The 18,908-nt window shown below is 45.5% G+C and overlaps 1 protein-coding gene across 1 annotated transcript; it reads right to left on the bottom strand.

The window, feature by feature from the left end:
* Positions 1-698: 698 nt before the first annotated feature.
* Positions 699-4,802, bottom strand: GIP (gastric inhibitory polypeptide). The gene is made up of 5 exons (XM_030840276.2): positions 4,717-4,802; positions 3,118-3,264; positions 2,469-2,558; positions 1,617-1,718; positions 699-708 (listed from the first exon to the last, which is right to left on the bottom strand). Exons 1-5 carry the CDS (start codon positions 4,800-4,802, stop codon positions 699-701), a joined length of 435 nt encoding a protein of 144 aa, XP_030696136.1.
* Between the last annotated feature and the right edge of the window lie 14,106 nt (positions 4,803-18,908).

An 18,908-nucleotide genomic window follows, 5' to 3' on the forward strand; every position in this document is an offset into this window, starting at 1 on the left:
GCACTGAGGATAAACACTCAAAGCTTTAACATGGCCTTTGAGGCCCTGCCTCTGCCCACCTGCCCCATCTCTACTTGTGCCGTTCTCACCGTTGCCCATTTTGCTGTGCAACCATAGCACTGGCTAATATTTATGAAGGCTCCCGTCACCCTTTGGCCATTTTATCCTTCAAATCTCACTCAGCTTAAACGTCATTTTCTCAGAGAGGCCCTCCTGACTGCCCACTCCATCTAGATGAGGCTTCTCTGTCCTCTCACAGCTCCCTAGTGTTTCTTCACATAACTCTGCATGTTATGTAGTTATTAATGTGTTTGTGTGTTTAAAGATTAAAGTCTGTCTCCACCACTGGACTGTAAACCCCTTGGGGACAAGGATTGTGTCTGTTTCCATGATTGCTGTATACCCAGCGTTCAGCGCAGTCTCTGCCTGTGTTAAGTTTCCAGTAACTGTTCGTGGAAACAATAGATGAATTAACAGATGGGTAAGAGCCATATCTGCTTTTCACTGGGTGGTGCACACACGAAGACAAATGAACAGTTAGTGCTCAGTAGACACGTGAATATGTTTTGACAACGGGCACAAAGATTTATTTCAGCTTGAACTTGGTTTTGTTTCTTTGGGGTATCCTGGGGTGGAGCTGAGGCAGGAGCTGAGTAAGTGAAGGACAGAGTCCAGTTCTGAGCTGGGTTTGGTCAGAGTCACTGAAACCTGTGCAGAGTGGAGAGAGGAGTGGAGCAGTGGAGAGAGGGTCAGTATCGGCTCAAAGGCAGCAAAGTAAATGTATCCTGGCACCCAGCCATAGTTCAACCGCTCCTACCTCCAAATTACCTCTCTAATTATAAGTAAGCAAAATGATTCCCAAAAGCACAGAGACTGTTACCCACTTTCCTGTGGAGATTTTCTCATACTCTCTTCTCCATTGTTCGGGTCACATGCCTCTCTTCCTTCTAACCCTCTTACAGGACGCCATCCCAGATTTGTGCCCTCAGTCCCTCAACTTCTCAGCACCGAAGTCTGAATTTGTTTTGGTTTCTGTGCCTCGGTGTCTGCATCTTAAATGAGTGTCCTGTCTCACCATTCGGGTGGGTGGATCTCTCCATGGTATTGAGCCATCCCTTGTTTCTGAGACATAATAGATTGAAAGACTTCCTAGCTTAGGAGGAGGATTTGAGGACTTGAGACCAGCAGCAGCTACAGAGAAGGGCAACATGCCTCCAACTCTAGGGGTTCCATCACTGAGAAGGTGCCATGGCACAACGGTACCAAGGAAAAGCTAAGGTTAGGATGGGCTCGGGTGGGTAGGGCAGGTGAGAGCAGCATCTCACCTGGAGGAAATTGAGGAAGAAGTGCAAGTGGTACTAATAACTGTCAAGGTTACCAAACTCTTAGTACTCTGCAGATGTTGATTTCAGCCTTTTCCTCGAATTATCTTATTTAAACCCCACCAAATCCCATGAAGTGGTTTAAGTAGCCCCAATTTTCACAAAAACCCCAAGGTTCAGAGAGTCTAAGTAATTTGTCAGCATGTGTTGAGGTGAAGATGTGAACCCGTGTCTGACCCCAGAGTGCGAGCTCACAACCACTATGCAAGATGCCCAAAGCTACCAAACTCCCACCTGAGCCTGCAGAGCTCCATCTGATCCACGATCCAGGACAGCAGCTCTCGAATCAGTAAATCCTTTAGCAAACCGTCATCACTGGGGTTCTTGGGTAGGGAGCTACAAAGGAGAAAGCCTCAGGCAGGTGCCTTTAGCCTGGGCACCACCCAGAGAGAGTAAATACCGGACCTGGGACTCCAACGTGGTGGGACAAGGTGGGGTGGGGGTGGGGTGTACGAGTCAACACAGCTGCCTCTCAGTTGTCTCAGCTTTCAAAGCTCCACCCAGACCTGTCGGCCAGGGAATATAGGCTCTTCCATACAGGCAAAGACAAACAATTCTGGTGGGAGACATCCCACCCATCCACCTCTCCAAGTGTCCCAGAGTGCATTCCAAAACCCCAAGAGATTACTTTGGGAATATTCACTGTTTAGAAGGATCTGTGTCATCAATTCCTCAGCTTCCTACAGAGACAGGGTAACTGATTTCAGGGGACTGGGCTTCAGAGGGTCCCAGTTTCACAAAAGCCTTCCTGAAGTTTGGCAGGCAGAAGTGGAGAAGCCAGTTTCCGAGGTCTCTTTTGTTCCCCACTCCTGGACTTGGTGACTCTGCACACTAAGTCATCCACCTTAGAAACTCTGGCCCCAGATTCCCTCCCAGGACCCCCACCCCCATTCCTCCCAGGCTTTCCCTTAGGCTTGGGCTGTCCTCCAGGAGTTCTGTGAAGACCCCTCTTTGAACTCTGAGTAGAAGGGGATGCTTATCTGGGGCCTAGCCCTGCTCTGGAGTCTGGGAGAGGGAACAATGAGGTGGGGTCAAGAGGCACCCCCCCCCCCGACCCCCGACCCCTTCCCCTGTGGGCTGACTCACCCCTGCTGCGCCCTTGCCTCCTCCTTCCTGTTAGATTGATGGGCCAGCTCTAGGGCCCGGGCCTCCCTCTGGGTGATGTTGTGTTTCCAGCTGGTAAAATAAAGATTAGGGAGTGGGTGGGGCCAGGCGGGACTCCAGATGTTCTCCAGCCCAAAGAAGCTCCAATCTTTTGGTACCTCAACCCAAGGAGCAGAGGGGACCTCTTTCTCTACTCAGCCTCCCCGCTGCTTGTCTTCAGCTATCAGTGACAAGCTTTTCAGGAGCTACCATGCTGGCCAAACAGTAAGGGCGGGGGGAAAAGATTTTGCATAGAGAAGAACGATGAAAGCAGTTTATCCTATTTCCAAAGTCTGACGCTGCCGCCACCAAGTAGTCATTGGCAGCAATTCAGCTCCCTTGGTTCATCCCCAGCCCCCCGGGGATCCTCTGTGAGTCCCACACATCTTCCCGACCCCTCCTCTCAGAAGAAAAGGATTGGAAAATTGCCCAAATCCTGCCCCAACCCCCGACCAGACTGCTGCCTGAGCCAGGGTCCCAGGCAGGGCCGCCATGCGGTCCAGCTCCCCAGCAGCACCTAAGCGAAAGGTGCCACCTGGCCTTGTGCATCACACGGGGGCACAGGGAGCAGGGAAGGGCACGCATGACTCACTCGCTCTTCTTCCCCTTCTGCGCCAGCAGCCAGTTCACAAAATCTTGTTGGCGGATCTTGTCCATGGCGATGCTATAGTCACTGATGAAAGTGCCTTCGGCGTACCTGGGGGCTCGTGGTTGGGAGCCGCTGGCCTTAGTGTGGAACCTGAGGGGCAGGGAGGGGAGAGAGAGGGAAACCAGGATGCCACAGACGGAGCAGAGGGTGCGAAGATAAATGATTGTCACCAGCAGGAGGCTGCTATTTGGAAAGGAAGCAGCCCATTTCTAGGGAGTCAGTTTTTATGGACACACCCTCTTGTCCATGCATCAAGCCCCTGGGGCTTTATCCTCAGCTCAAGCATCCACTTCCAGCATCCTCAGTGTTTGAGGCTCTGCTTCTGGGCAAAGATCAGGGGTCCCCCTCTTCCCTAAGGACTGAGCCACAGTTTTCTCCTTTGCTCCTCTTGCCCTGGCCCCACCAGATTCAGTTCTTTGGTTCTCAGTTTCCTAATAGTGAGCTCTCATATAACGGCACTTACTATGAGTCAGGTCCTCTACAAGCCCTTGAATACAGAAACTTACTAAATCCTCACACCACCCCAAGGAGGTAGACACTATGTATATCTCCCTTTGGTAAGTGAGGAAACCACCGTGCAAAGAGATTAACTTAGCATACAGTGTAGGTATGATCCAGGGTTTACCCCAGGTAGTCTGGGTCCAGGTCTATGGTCTTTAACTTCTGCATGATGTTGTCTGTCCTTGTATACGTGTGACAGCTGCATCTCAAACTTAGCCAACTTGACAGGGGCATATGGCTTGTCCTTGCATATGAGAAGGCCTAACTCTACTCAGACACGTCTCTCGGCCTCCCGAACACACAAACAGAACTCCCTGCTATATTCATTCATAATCTTCCCTGCCTTTTCCTCACAGCGCTCATGACAGTTTGAAGCTTTGCTTAGATGGTTCTTCGTCTGCTTTCCCCTTGGGCCTATATGCTCCACGAGGGCAGGTGGCATTTGTGGACCACTCTTCAGGTATATCCCTTGTGCCTGGCACACAGGAAGCCTGCTGTAAAATTTGATCAAATGCACGCATAAGTGACTGGTTAAGGCTTTCATTAGGAAGGGAGATGCTATCATCTACTTCAGACACTTAACCACTGAGAAGTCCTTCCAGAGATCTAAGCACACTCTCTCCAGCTACAACAGTAGCTCGTAAAAAAGACTCCCTGGGGCTTCCCTGGTGGCGCAGTGGTTGGGAGTCCGCCTGACGATGCAGGGGACGCGGGTTCGTGCCCCGGTCCGGGAAGATCCCACGTGCCGCGGAGCGGCTGGGCCCGTGAGCCATGGCCGCTGAGCCTGCGTGTCCGGAACCTGTGCGCCGCAACGGGAGAGGCCACAACAGTGAGAGGCCCGCGTACCACAAAAAAAAAAAAAAAAAAGACTCCCTGGTTCTAGCCTCACTCTGCACTCAGACTGCCGAAAAGTTTTTTTCCGTCGAGCATCTTTCCTCTTGGCCTGGGATTCCTCCCTTTCTCACCTCCCCCTTGAAAATAGAGCCCAGTCACCCCCCGAGCCTCCTCCCCGGCACCTGACCCCTTCCTTCTCACCCCAACCTGGAGTGATCTTCTTCCTTCTCTCCTAGCACCAATGCCAGGAGCAGGGACACCAGCAGCAGAGAGAAGGTCTTCATGGCCAGCATCTTCCAATGGTTATTTCCTGAGCTAAGAGAGAAAAGAACCAGCATGAGGTGGAAGCCCTGTGCTGAGGAAGCAGGCAATATGGCCACGCACTCCTGGTGCCCCAGAGCCTGTGGGGAGTCTGAAAGCTGGGGGGCCCTGTGCCCTGGGAGTTGGAGCTTTTCTAAGAGGCTAGAGCAACACCTTGGGGATGGTGGGAGGAGCTGGCGTTAGAGTTAGAAGGGACATTAGAAGGGATATGGAGCCTGGATGAGAGTGGACCTGCTTCTTGTTTTTTAGGTGGAGTCTGAGTGGGGTGGGAGGAGGGCAGCAGGGGGGTGATCCTGGCAGGAGAAAGCAGTGAAGGCCTGTGTGCAGGGACAGCCCCCTTCCTGGCCCCTGTGGCTAGACATCACAGGCATGTGGACTGGCAAGATTCTCCCTTCAGAGCCTCCAAAGTTCATACCAGCCAGCCTTCCAGCTCTCAGATTGGCTGTCACCTAAATCTTCGCAGCCCTCTTGGCCTGAGTGAAAACCATAAGTAGAATCCCTACCCCCTAGCCTTCACTATCCCCACTTAGGGATGTCCGACGCTTCTGCCGAGGGCAAGCCCCGTTTCATCAGGGCATCTTCAGCAGAGACGAAGAACAGTAAGGAGCCTTCCTCCCAAGCCCTGAACACCAAAGCTAGCTCTACAGATGTGTGGATTTTCCTGCGTTGTCACCTGGGTGTTAAAGGAACCCTCAGCCCTACCTTTTCTTTCTTTCACGGAGGAAAAGAAAGTGAGGGACTAGGGTGCCAAACACCTCAGGGGTGCCAAGACCCACCTCCTCTCCAGTGTCCTGTCCACGTCCACGTCCATCCCCATCCCAGCTGCTCTCTTACCAGCCTTCCTTTCCGGCTCTCCCAGAAGAAGGATAGGGCAGGGGTCTCCTCCTCCCTTCTGGCTCTTTGGAACCTGTCTCAAGAAAGTCTGCCCCGGCTCCTTTATATCCAGATATCGCAGACCTACTGATTAGCCTAAAAGCATCTTATCTCAAGAAATTAATCCCACAGCTCCTGCCACATTAAGTCCATTTTACACGTAATAAAGTTGCCCTTTCCACCTGAACTGCGCTAATTGGTAATTAACATTTGGGTATCTCCAGAGGCTCTCTGGGCCTGGCCTGTGGGCAAGGTACCTTAAGTGCCCCTTTTCTTCTTCCCCTTCCTCCCTTCTGGGCAGGGAAGCCCAGTATTCCTCCACTTCCTTTATAGGTGCCCTCAGTTTGAAAGGATGGGTGCCCTTGGTGAGGGCAGGCTTGGGTAAGGTGACACTAACTTGGGTGGGGGGGGCACTGCCATAGACATTAGACTACTCCTGGGTCAGAGAGAGAGGGGCCACAGTGGCCCGCGGCTTTGTCAATGTGGCAGTGCCTCCAGCTCGATATCTAGGGGGTGTCCAGCTGCCTGGGGAAAGGGCGGGAGAGTGATGGAGCAGAGGGTTGAGGGAACATGAAGGATGGGGGTTTCCTGGTGGTAGCTGGTGAACTGAGAACTTCTACTCAAGCTGCCTTCCTGCTGAGGGGCAGGCAGGGTGGGGAAAAGAGGCACATGTACACCGTGGGAACGCAGAGGAAGGCGGACCAGCTACAACTCTAACTGTAAAGATTTATGAGGTCCAAGCCTCTCTCCTCCAATGCTCTGCTCTCCTGTAAGAGAGAAGTATGTGCCCCTGTGTTTTGCCATCAGAGTGGGGCCTCTGAGGCTGCGCTGTGCCTCGATCAGACCCGGGGCCCTCAGACTGGAGACTCCTTGAGGTGCACCCTTTGCCTTTCTCCAAGCACTTAGTGCATGGCTCTGTCCCCAAGCGCTCTCAGTCTGGAAGGGGCGGGGCACAGCCTGCACGTTTGGCCGACCCCCAAGGCCTCCTTCCCAGGCTCTTCCCTCTCCACTCTCTGTGGGTACTTTGAACCCTAAACAGCCCCGCTCCTGCCCTGCCTGTTAGCTGCAGGGCTGAGTAAAGGCCACTTTCCTTTCCGGGTCAACTCCCCAGCCTGGGAGCCGGTCCAGCATGAAATTAAGTGCTTGTGTGGGATGAGAGGTAGCTGACTAGGATGGTCACTCACCTCTGCTTCCTGGAAACCTCCCTGACCCACCACCCATTTTCCACCGTCTCGAAAAACTCCTCTCTGGGCAAGCTTTCCAGATTCCATCTCCTAGCTATCAATGGGCAGAGATTAGACACCAACTCAGATTTGGCCTCCAAAGAGGGTGCGGAGGCTGCTTGTGGTCCTGCTTCCTGCTGAGCAGCACAGTAAATGGGCTCAAAGGGGTTGGTGCGAAACCTGAGCCCCACTGCCGGAGGCACAGCATATCCAAAACGTGTGGACATCATCCTGGGACCCGTAAGTCTCACGCCAAACCAGACTCAAGGAAGGTTCTGGGATGGGTCCCAGCAGCCCTGAACCCCTGCCTGGTGCTCTGGGGATTCGTTTGGGGGTGAACTGCTCTGAAGGCCAGCTGCACTTTTGGTCCGTAGCCCACTTCCTCTTGGAAGCGACCTCTCTGCAGCCCCCTTCCCTGTTTCCCTTTGATTTGGGGCTCTCATGCCCAACAGTGGACAGATTAGGGAGAAATGTGGCCTGGGTCCTGGGGGAGGGACAGATGTGGGGAGGACCAGGGAAGGAGATCAGAGAAGATACCAAACTCCCAGGGGAACCTACAGCCCCGACCCCGCACGGCGTATTGGGAGGCCAGGGAATGGGAAAGATGGCCTTGGGAAGTTTCTGGAGATCAGAAGGGCCTGCTGGACTTAAAATAGTTCAATAAACCCAACTGGCAACCCAACCAGCCTGTCGATGCCAATATGGGCAGTGCCCTGGTGTGTGGAGTCCAGTGCAGTGCAGGGGTGGGGGCAGGGCAGGGAGTGAGCAGAGCCTCCGACCACAGAGGAGAATTTCTAGGATGTGAGGGATCAGATGGACACAGGGGATGGGGAAGCAGGAAATGCCCCTCACTGGTTGGAAGCCCAGATACAAAGACTGATGGCCCAGAGAGGTGGAGAAAGTCTGTGGGGTTGGGGTGTCTGCGGAGCCAGGGAAGTCAGGGAATCAGCGCAGGAGGGGGTGATGGCAGTCCTGTTGCAGGAGAACCCAGGGTGCTGCTTCCCAGACCCTCCTGGCATCTGGACTGAGGCGCCCCGGGAGCTGGAGTAGCAGAAGAGCTTTGGAGGCTTGCTGGCTCTTCCAGCTCACAGAGGTGACTCACCATCTCCCCAAGGCCCACAGGGCCACCACAGACATTCCAGGCCAGTCTCCGAAGCCAAGACAAGGTGATCCAGAGGGCTGGCTGCAGCCTCCCTGCCGTGGACTCTGCTTTAGAAGTTCACTTGCTCTTCGAGCTCACCGGCTGACTCAGAAAGCAGACATCCCTCTCAGAGCTCACTTACACCAGGTGGCAGATTTTATTCTTCTCCTGAAGAGGAGACAAGAGGTGACTGGAACCCCGACAAACTCTGCTGAGTCATCTGGTCTCTCCTGATTCCTAGAAGGACCACCTCCATCTTTCCTCCCCAGTCACATCGCAAACACAGGGGTAGTCCCAGACATTATTACCCACTCAGCCTCCAGTACCACTGGAGTCAAGAGAGATACCTTCCAGAAGGATCTTAAAGAAAGTATGTATTGGGTGGGCCAAAAGTTTCATTCAGTTTTTTCTATAAGATGGCTCTAGTAGTGCTTAATTGTCTTTAGCTTCATTCAAAACAATTTCGTTAGATTTTATGTGACAGCTGTCATATCAGCGTGCTTTTAAAAAAAGACATCAAAATTAGTGAATTTTTGTGTGAAGAAAAAAGCAACATTTTTGGCATATCGTGCTTTATTATTTCAAGAAAGGTAAAAATGCAACTGAAATGCAAAAAAAGATTTGTGCAGTGTATGGAGAAGGTGCTGTGAGTGATCGAAAGTGTCACAAGTGGTTTGTGAAGTTTCATGCTGGAGATTTTCCGTTGGATGAGGCTCCACGGTCAGGTAGACCAGTTGAAGTTGACAGCAATCAAATCGAGACATTAATTGAGAACAATCAACGCTATACCACGCGGCAGACAGCCAACATACTCAAAATATCGAAATCAAGTGTTGAAAATCATTTGCACCGCCTTGGTTAGGTTAATCACTTTGATGTTTGGGTTCCACATAAGTTAAGTGAAAAAAACCTTCTTGACCCTATTTCCGCATGCAATTCTTTACTTAAACGTAAGGAAAACGTTCCATTTTTAAAACAAATTGTGACGAGTGATGAAAAGTGGATACTGTACAACAATGTGGAATGGAAGAAATGGTGGGGCAAGCGAAATGAACCACCACCAACCACACCAAAGGCCGGTCTTCATCCAAAGGAGGTGATGTTGTGTATATGGTGGGATTGGAAGGGATTCCTCTATTATGAGCTCTTTCTGGAAAACCAAGCAATTAATTCCAACAAATACTGCTCCCAATTAGACCAACTGAAAGCAGCACTCGACGAAAAGCATCCGGAATTAGTCAACAGAAAACGCATAATCTTCCATCAGGATAACGCAAACTGCATGTTTCTTTGATGATCAGGCAAAAACTGTTACAGCTTGGCTGGGAAGTTCTGATTCATCCGCCACATACACCAGACTTTGCGCCTTCAGATTTCCATTTATTTAGGTCTTTACAAATTTCTCTTAATGAAAAAAAAATTCAGTTCCCTGGAAGACTGTAAAAAGCACCTGGAAAAGTTCTTTGCTCAAAAGATAAAAAGTTTTGGGACGATGGAATTATGAAGTTGCCTGGAAAATGGCAGAAGGTAGTGGAACAAAAGGGTGAATACGTTGCTCAATAAAGTTCTTGGTGAAAATGAAAAATGTGTCTTTTATTTTTACTTAAAAAACCAAAGGCACTTTTTGGCCAACCTAATACTACCTACAGCCTCTCTTGACCATCTGCTACAGGGGATCGGTTTGGAAGTCCCCTCTTAGCTTTAACCCCAGTCCCTCTTGCTGTTTTCAAAGGGTTGCTTTTTGTATGTTTGTTTTGTCTTTTGTTTTGTTTTGTTTTTGGTCTGCTTTTGTTTGTCAAGAAAAGAGTTCAGTCCTTAGTAATTGCAGCCTAATCCATGGGAGAACAGCAGTGAAGAGTTAGAATTGGGAGCGGGTGGCCACAGGTTCTCAGTTCCAGGGAGGGAAAGGATTGGCATTTAGGTAAAAGGCCAAAGGACTGGCCCTCCCAGAGAGAGCAGCATTCCCTCTCTCTCCCAGGTGGGAGCACACCCCAGGGAAAGGAAGAGAGGGGTGAAGAGTGAAGAGAGGGGTGAAAAGTGAGAGCTTTCCCTTCCTTTTCCTTGAACGAGGACATGAAGGATGAAGTAGTTTCCAGGGTCCCCAGTGAGCCCCCCCACCCTCCCATCAACACAACACACACACATTCCTGCAGTGTGTATGGGGAGGGCCTTCTGCAACTTCAGAAAACATGCCCCTCATTAGTTAGATTAGGGAGTAGCCTGGTAGGATGGAGAGAGGAGTAGAAGTATTCAAGCCCAGCTCTACCTGCTCACCACTCCCGGGGCTGTTTGGCTTTGTCTGGGCGAAGGCCTTACCCACTCAGAGTCTTAGCTTACTTGTCTCTAAACTGGGGTTAAGAAAACAAAATCTGCTCTGCCTAGCTTATAGGTAAGTGTAAAGTGTGTGTCCTGTTAACTTGAGGGCTTCCTGCCAGTGTTGGCTGGTGGTTTTCTCTGGAATTACCTCCCCTATCTCACTCTATGGTGAGAATTAAATAAGATGAAATAATAAGGTCAGCCTGATTCAGCCCAGCATCGGAATCGTGGAAGGCTCTGAAATTCCTGAGTAGGGGTGAGGGAGGGCTTTGGAGACAGATCCATCTATACTTCCTGGTAGGGTGATTTGGAGCAACGTGCGTGCCCTTTCTGTGCTTTAGTTTACCTTCCTGCAAAATGGGGAATGTAATAGTTCCTGCTTCAAAGAATTATTTGGGGAAGCATGTATACTTAGATGATACATTATGTTACATTATATCTTGATACCTTAGTTATCTTTTGCTGTGTAACAAATTACTCCAAATTTTAGCAGTTTAAAACAAAGAACATTTATTTCTCACATTTCTGGGGATCAGGAATCTGGGAGCGGCTTAGCTGGGTGGTTCTAGCTCAGGGTCTCTCATGTCAGCTGAGCTGCAGTCTCAAGGGAAGACTCATCTGGGGCTGTAGATCACCTTCCAAGCTCACTCCCATGACTGTAGGCTGAAGGCTTCAGTTCCTCACCATGTGGACTTCTTCATAAGGCTGCTCATCGCAGGGCTTCTTTCCCCCAGAGGCAGGGCATGCACCTACGATGAAAGCCTAAATGTCTTTTAAAACCTAAATCCAGAAGCAACATACCATCGCTTCATCTGTATGCTATTGGTCACACAGACCAACCCTGGCACAATGTGGGAGGGATTACACAAGGCTGTGACTACCAGGAGGCGGGGTCATTGGGGGCCACCTTAGAGGTTGGCTACCATGTGCATAATCAACGTTAAAAAATGTTGACCATCATTATCATTAGTATAGAAGATGCTAGATTCATTAAGTGTTTCTTTTCATCATCATAAACTCTGGCCATTTAATATCTATTTATATTTATCTCAGTCCCTATCTCACTGCAAGAGTAGAAACGGAGATGATGTTAGATATTGAAGGAGGATAATGCAAGTTAATGTCTCTGATATGCTACAAGACTAGCAGAGGACAGGTATCAGAATGAATTTCAGGGACTTCCCTGGGGGCCCAGTGGTTAAAACTCCGCGCTCCCAATGCAGGGGGCCTGGGTTCGATCCCTGGTCAGGGAACTAGATCCTGCATGCCTCGACTAAGAGCCCGCATACCACAACTAAAAAAGATCCCGCATGCCAGCAACGAAGATCCTACTTGCCACAACTAAGACCTGGCGCAGCCAAATAAAAAAAATAAAATGACATAAAAGAAGAATTGCATTCCAAGAGGGTACTTCTTTGGGTAGGCAGCAATACTGCATGGGAGGTATTTATACTAAAAAATGTTAAGATTGTTGTTTATCTGAAATTCGGATTTCAGTGAGCATCCTGTACTGTTATTTGCCAAATTTGGCAACCCTACCTGGAAAGATTTTTAAAATCCTAGTGCCTCAGTGTCATTCCCAGAGACTCTGTTGTGTCATCTGTCTGGAGATTTTTAAAACCTTCTATTGTGAAATAAGTTAAAACTTACAGGGAAGTTGCAAAAATAATATGGAGAACTCCAATATACCCACAGATTCACCAACTTTCAATATGTTGCCACTTTTCTTCTATCATTCTATTATGTATCTTTTAAACATTTGAGAGTAGGTTATGTCCATCATGCTCCTTTACCAGTTAATATTTTCACCCACATTTCCTACAAACAACGATATTCACTCATCTAACCACAATAAGTACAGTTATGAAATTCGAGACATTTAACGTTGATATAAATCATATAGTCCATATTACAATGTTTTCAGTTATCCCAATAACATCCTTTCAGGTATTTCTCCTCCATTCTTAGATCAGGTCCAGGCTCATGTATTGCATTTAATTATGTCTCTTTATTCTCCTTTAATCAGTTTCTCAGCCTTTCTTTCTTTCATGATACTGACATTTTTAAGAGTATAAACCAGTTACGTTATAGCATGTTTCTCCATTTGGTTTTGTCTGAGATTCAGGTTATGCATCCTGACCAGAACACTAGAAAATGAAAGTGTGTCCTTTTCGAGGCATTGCACCTGGAGGAACAATGTTTCCGCCTTCCGCCTTCCCATAACTGACGATAATTTTGATCACCCAAAGTTTTGTTGGATTTTCCCACTGTACAGTTACTATTTTTCTCCTTATAACTAATAAGCAGTGTACACGGAGATATGTTAGGACAATGCACATACCCTCTTCCTCATCAGCCTTCCCCCACCCTCAGACTTATTTAACACCTTTGATGATTCTTGTGTGAACTTATCTTTACTATGATGATGGAAAATGGTCATTTTTCCAAGTTACCACTCCCTCCACGGTGCTGGGATTTTTTTAATGGCATTGTTGAGGTAAAACTGACACATAATTAACTCACATATTTAATTTAAAGTGTACAAATGATTGTTTTGACATGTGTCTTCTCCCATGAAACCATCAGTCCAGCTAAGGTAAGGAACATATCTGCTGTCTTCAGAAGTTTCTTTGAGCCTCTCGCTCTTACTATTTACTCTGTCCAGTCGCTGAACTGCTTTCTGTCACTGTAGATCTGTCTGTATTTTCTTGAATTTTATATAAATGGAATCATACAGTATGTACTCTTCTTGTCTGGCTTCTTTCATTTAGCATACTTATTTTGAGATTCAATTACATTGTGGCAGGATGTTCATTCTTTTTTATTGCTGAGTAATATTCTTCGATCGTATGGCTATATTAGTTTGTTTATCCATTTACCTGTTGTTAGACATTTAGGTTATTTCCAGCTTTTGGCTATTACAAATAAAACTGCTATGAAAGGGGCTTCCCAGGTGGCACAGTGGTTGGGAGTCCGCCTGCCGATGCAGGGGACACGGGTTCGTGCCCCGGTCCAGGAGGATCCCACATGCCGCAGAGCAGCTGGGCCCCGTGAGCCATGGCCGCTGAGCCTGCGCGTCCGGAGCCTGTGCTCCGCGGCGGGAGAGGCCACAGCAGTGAGAGGCCCGCGTATTGCAAAAAAAAAAAAAAAAAACTGCTCTGAACACTTGTGGACAAGTCTTTGTATGGACATAATGCTTTTATTTTTCTTGGGTAAATACCTAGGATTAGGATATATTTAACTTGTTAAGACACTGCCAGACTGTTTTTGAAGTGGTTGTAACGTTTTATATTCCCAACAGCTGCATGAAGTTTCCAGTTCTTCCACCATCTTGCCAAAACCGGATATGGTCAGTCTTTTAAATTTTAGCCATTCTAATAAGTATGTAGTGGTACCTCACTGTGATTTTAATTTGCATTTCTCTGATGGCTAATGATGTTGAGTATCTTTTCATGGGTTTATTAGCCATCTGTATATCTTCTTTGGTGAAATGTCTGCTCAAATCTTTTGCCAATTTTTGCGGGGAGGGGTGTTTGTTTTCTTGTTATTGAGTTTTGAGAGTTCCTTTGACAGTTCTTTGGATACAAGTCCTTTGACAGATATATGATTTACAAAAATTTTCTCCCAGTCTGTGGTGTCTTTTTTTTTTTTTTTTTTTTTGCATTTTTATTTTTCTCTTCCAGTTTTAGAGGTATAGTGACATACAGCACTGGATAAATTCAAGGTGTCCAGCATAATGATTTGACTTACATACATCATGAAATGATTACCACAGTAAGTTCAGTGAATGTCCATCATCTCATAAAGATAGAAAATTTTAAAAAAAGGAAAAAATTTTTTTCATTATGTTGAGACTTTTAGGGTTTACTCTCTTAACCACTTTCATCTATAACCCACAGCAGTGTTCATTATGTTCATCATGCTGTACATGACATCCCTAGCACTTCTTTCTCTTATAACTGGGAGTTTGTAACTTTTGACCACCTTCCTCCAATTCACCCTCCTCTCACCCCCCCATCTCTAGTAACCACAAATCTGATCTTTTTCTGTGAATTTGTTTGTTTGTTGGAAGTATAATTGACCTACAACACTATATTAGCTCCTGGTACACAACATAGTGTTTCAACATTTCTGTACATTGCAAGATGATCACGACTGTGGCTTGTGTTTTCATTCTCTTAACAGTATCTTTTGAGAAGCAGTTTTTAAAAATTTTGATAAAGTCCACTTTATCAATTTGGTTTTTTGTGAATTTTGCTTTTGGTGTCGTACCAAAGCTTTGCCTCACCCAAAGTCACAAGGATTTTCTCTTAGAATTCTTATAGTTTTGGGTTTTACAGTTAATTACATGACCTAAGCGGTTTCATTTAGGTATATGATTGAGTTAACTTTTGTATATAGGTTGGGGTATGGAAGGATATTTATTTTTTTGCATATGGATATTCAATTGTTCCAGCACCATTTGTTGAAAATATTATCATTTCCCCACTGAGTTGTCTTGTTTTTAAAATTAATTAATTAATTTTTGGCTACGTTGGGTCTTCGTTGCTGTGTGCGGACTTTCTCTGGTTCCCGTGAGTGGAGGCTACTCTTTGTTGCGGTGCGCGGGCTTCTCATTGTCGTGGCTTCTCCTGTTGTGGAGTACAGGCTCTAGGTGCGCAGGCTTCAGTAGTTGTGGCACGTGGGCTCAGTAGTTGTGGCTTGTGGGCTCTAGAGTTCACGCTCAGTAGTTGTGGCTACAGCCTTAGTTGCTCCACGGCCTATGGGATCTTCCCAGGCCAGGGCTCGAACCCATGTCCCTTGCATTGGCAGGCAGATTCTTAACCACTCCACCACCTGGGAAGCCCTGCACTGAGATTTTTAAATGCTCCACTGGTATAATGGCAAGTGCAAGGACTTGGGTCCAGGCATATTTGGGTTAGACTCCTGGTCTTGCTACCTATCTGTGGCCTAGCTAAGCTATAGAATAGAAACAATGATCCTACCACCTCAGGGTATTTACCACATTTTACAATGTTCTCTCTGCATTTCTTCTTTCCTCTTCTGCTCTCCTCCCAGGCAAAGTGCTGGAATTAGGAAAGCTCGTTCTGACTAATGTTTCTCTAACCCTAGGGTCCTCAGATCCAGGGCTCTAAGACAGAAGGAAGGAAGGTATAATGGGTACAGTATACCCATGAACTATTTTCAGCCAGTTAGGACATCAAACCAATCAGACATTATTCCAGGCAAGGCTCTATGGGTAAATTCCAATGCCAAGTCCCTTTGCTTTTGGTGGAAATAGTATAACCTCTTGCCACTTGTGTGGAAGCTCTGCTTAGCCACTCAATATTTGATATTACTTGATCGATGGAATTTTTTGATAGGCAACGTTTTTCAAAATATTGGGCTCATGAGGGAATAATAAAGGAGATCTTAGGTGGTAAAAATAATGAAGCCACTCACTTAGAGACAGGAAGCAACATGGATCCTGCCATGTGTATTGAAGGGCATGAGATCCCTCAGCAAGAAACTCCGAGACTAATGAGGAAGAAGTAAGCTTCAGTCTTACAGGTTTCCAGTGAATGCAAATGAGAACGAAAATGACTCAAGCCTGGGAGTTGAAAGGAGCAATGTGTCTGCAAGATCCAGGACAGACTGGGCAGGTGTGAATCTGGGTGCTTGCTTCCTGTTGTTCACCAGCTGGTCCTAAGTTTTAGCACATACCACCTCAGTTTATTATGAATACATGTATAATTAATCAGACCTTTAGCTAAAGTCAAGCCACATCCATGATGGGTCAGGGTGAGTTGCAGTTAACCCTCAACCCTGACTGCTAGCGGAAAAAGAACTTCTGGCTGCATCAAATCTTGGAAGAGCGGATGAGCCAAAGCTATTCCCTAGCTTTTAAAGGTATTTGGGGATGATTAACTTGAATATCCCTTTTACCTTTTTTAAAAGTTTGTTGTAAAAATGTAATAGTCTAGAAATCTTGAAAATATAGCAGAGTCAAGAGACAGCAAAACAGACAGGGGGGAGAGAAAGGGAGAGAGTGAGAGGAAACAGAAAGAAATCCACTCATATTCTCAAAACCGAAGAGTTATTGTTAGTGGTGATAATTTTGAAATGTATAGAAATATTGAATCACTATGTTCTGCACCAGGAACTAACATACTGTTGCATGTCGTTACTTCAAACAAACAAGCAAACTCATAGAAAAAGAGATCAGATTTGTGGTTACTAGAAATGGGGGGGTGAGAGGAGGGTGAATTGGAAGAAGGTGGTCAAAAGTCACAAACTTCAAGTTATAAGAGAAAGAAGTGCTAGGGATGTAATGTACAATGTGATTAATATAACTAACACTTCTGTGTGTTATATACGAAAGTGGTTAAGAGAATAAATCCTAAGAGTTCTCATCACTAGGAAAACCAATTTTTTTCTATTTCTTTAATTTTGTATCATATGAGATGATGAATGTTCACTGAACTTGTAATCATTTCATGATGTACATTAAGTCATTACGCTGTACACAAACTTATACAGTGCTGTATACCAACTATATCTTAATAAAACTGGAAGAAAAAAAGTATTGTTAACAGTTTTTCCAAACTTTATTATTTCCATTAATTTTTATTATGAAATATTTATACTTAACGAAAATAATGCAAACTATATACGTACGGTTTCGAGAATAAAACAAACACTTGCATAGCCATGACTCAGATTAAGAAGTAGGACATCCATTCCCAATATCTTTGAAGTGCCCTATGAGCCTCGCTACAATCATCCCTGTGCTACTTCCCAAAATTCACCACATTCTGGAAGTTTGCTTATCATTCTCTTTCTTTTCTTTAAAGTTTAACCTCTTTTGGATGCATCTCTGAACAATATAGTTTAGTTTTGCATATTTTTTTGAACTTACATAAATGGAACCATAACGTGTATATTACTCAGTCTCTGTTTTTTTTCTTTTTTTCAACCGACATTACGAAATTCACCCATGCCGATACACATTGCTAAAATTCATTCACTGTTACTGCACCTAGTATTCCATTGCATAACTATACCTGGCTTTACTTACCCACTCTCCTGTTGATGAATATTTGTAGCGTTTCTAGGTTTTGTTATTATAAACGACGCTGATGTAAAATATTCTTGCACATGTCTCTGGGTACCCACATGGAAGAGTTGCTGTAAGGTAATTTCTAGTCTTTATGCACATGTAGGTTTTTTTTCAATCACACAGACTATATGAGCACAAATACTCAATTTTGTGACATGCATTTTTTGTAAGCTTCCCCCAAGTTTTTCTAAATTCTGTTTGAACATAATTTTTTTTGATGTTTTAACACAAATGTAGTTTTATTTTATTAAAGATTTATGCTAGTAACTGAGTTAAGAATTTGCATACTCAGGTAAAATAAGATAAAGGAGAAAATTCAAAATAATAAGACATGTATTCAAGGAATTTTATACAAAATACTGAGTCCAAACAATATCTCCAAATTTAACTCTATAACAAGTGCTAAATTATCTATTTTGGGGACTTCCCTGGTGGTCCACTGGATAAGACTCCACACTTCCAAGGCAAGGGGCACGGGTTAGATCCCTGGTCGGGGAACTAGGACCCCACATGCTGTGTGGTGCAGCCAAAAAAATAAAATGAAATAAATAATCTATTTTGTCAGTAAAACTAATATTACTGAGGTTACACTTTGAAATGATATTACCTCTGTTGTATTTAATGAAGGAAACAACATACAGACATACATCCATTACTGTATTCACGTGGCCAGTTTGTAAACTAAACAGAGTGTAACGTGAGATAGTTTTATGCCTCTCTAATCACAGTCATCAGTGATGATCTATGGAATCTCATCTTCACACCACTTAATGAAAAACTGATCAAATTTAATAATTTAAAAATTTTTTATTTTAAAATTTAGTCTAGTTTAAAACTTGAATTTTAAACTCAATGTAAATCACGTTTCTTCCTCTGCATTATATATGTTCAGGCTTGATCTGGAACTCTTGACAGTTTATTGTGAAGGATGGTAGGAAATATAAAATATAGGTCAAGTGTACAATTTGATAAGTTTTGACACATGTATACACCCAGGAAATCACAACCCCGTTCAAGAATGTGACTCAGAGAGTGTGGAATTTTGTGCATGTCCTTCAGGAGCAGAGTTTCTGTTTCTAACAACCCCCCAGCTCTCCCGAACACAAGCTCCACTGGCCTTGTTTGAACATAGTTTTTAACAGCTGCATAATATTTTACTAAGTAGCTATGTTAAAGTTACTTGAAGATTCCACTACTTTTAAGCATTTATATCGCCAACGTTTTTTTTCTTGACATGCACATAACACATCCATGTTCATTTTTTTTTAGTTTTGAAAAAGATATTTTTTGCCTTCTTTAATCATGGTAAAATATATATAACATAAAATTTATAACTGTAACCATTTTAAGTGTAAGGTTCAGTGGCATTAAGTACATTTACATTGTTGTGCAACCATCACACTATCTCAAGAACTTTCTTATCCTC

Source organism: Globicephala melas, chromosome 20, assembly GCF_963455315.2.
Source record: "Globicephala melas chromosome 20, mGloMel1.2, whole genome shotgun sequence".
NCBI lineage: Eukaryota > Metazoa > Chordata > Mammalia > Artiodactyla > Delphinidae > Globicephala > Globicephala melas.

Coding starts and splice junctions, on each gene's coding strand:
- GIP (XM_030840276.2), bottom strand. CDS start 4,802: ATGCTGGCCATGAAGACCTTCTCTCTGCTGCTGGTGTCCCTGCTCCTG. Junction 3,265..4,716: donor AAGGAAGAAGATCACTCCAG/GTTGGGGTGAGA, acceptor CCTGCCCCTCAG/GTTCCACACTAAGGCCAGCG. Junction 1,719..2,468: donor GAGGCAAGGGCGCAGCAGGG/GTGAGTCAGCCC, acceptor TCTCCTTTGTAG/CTCCCTACCCAAGAACCCCA.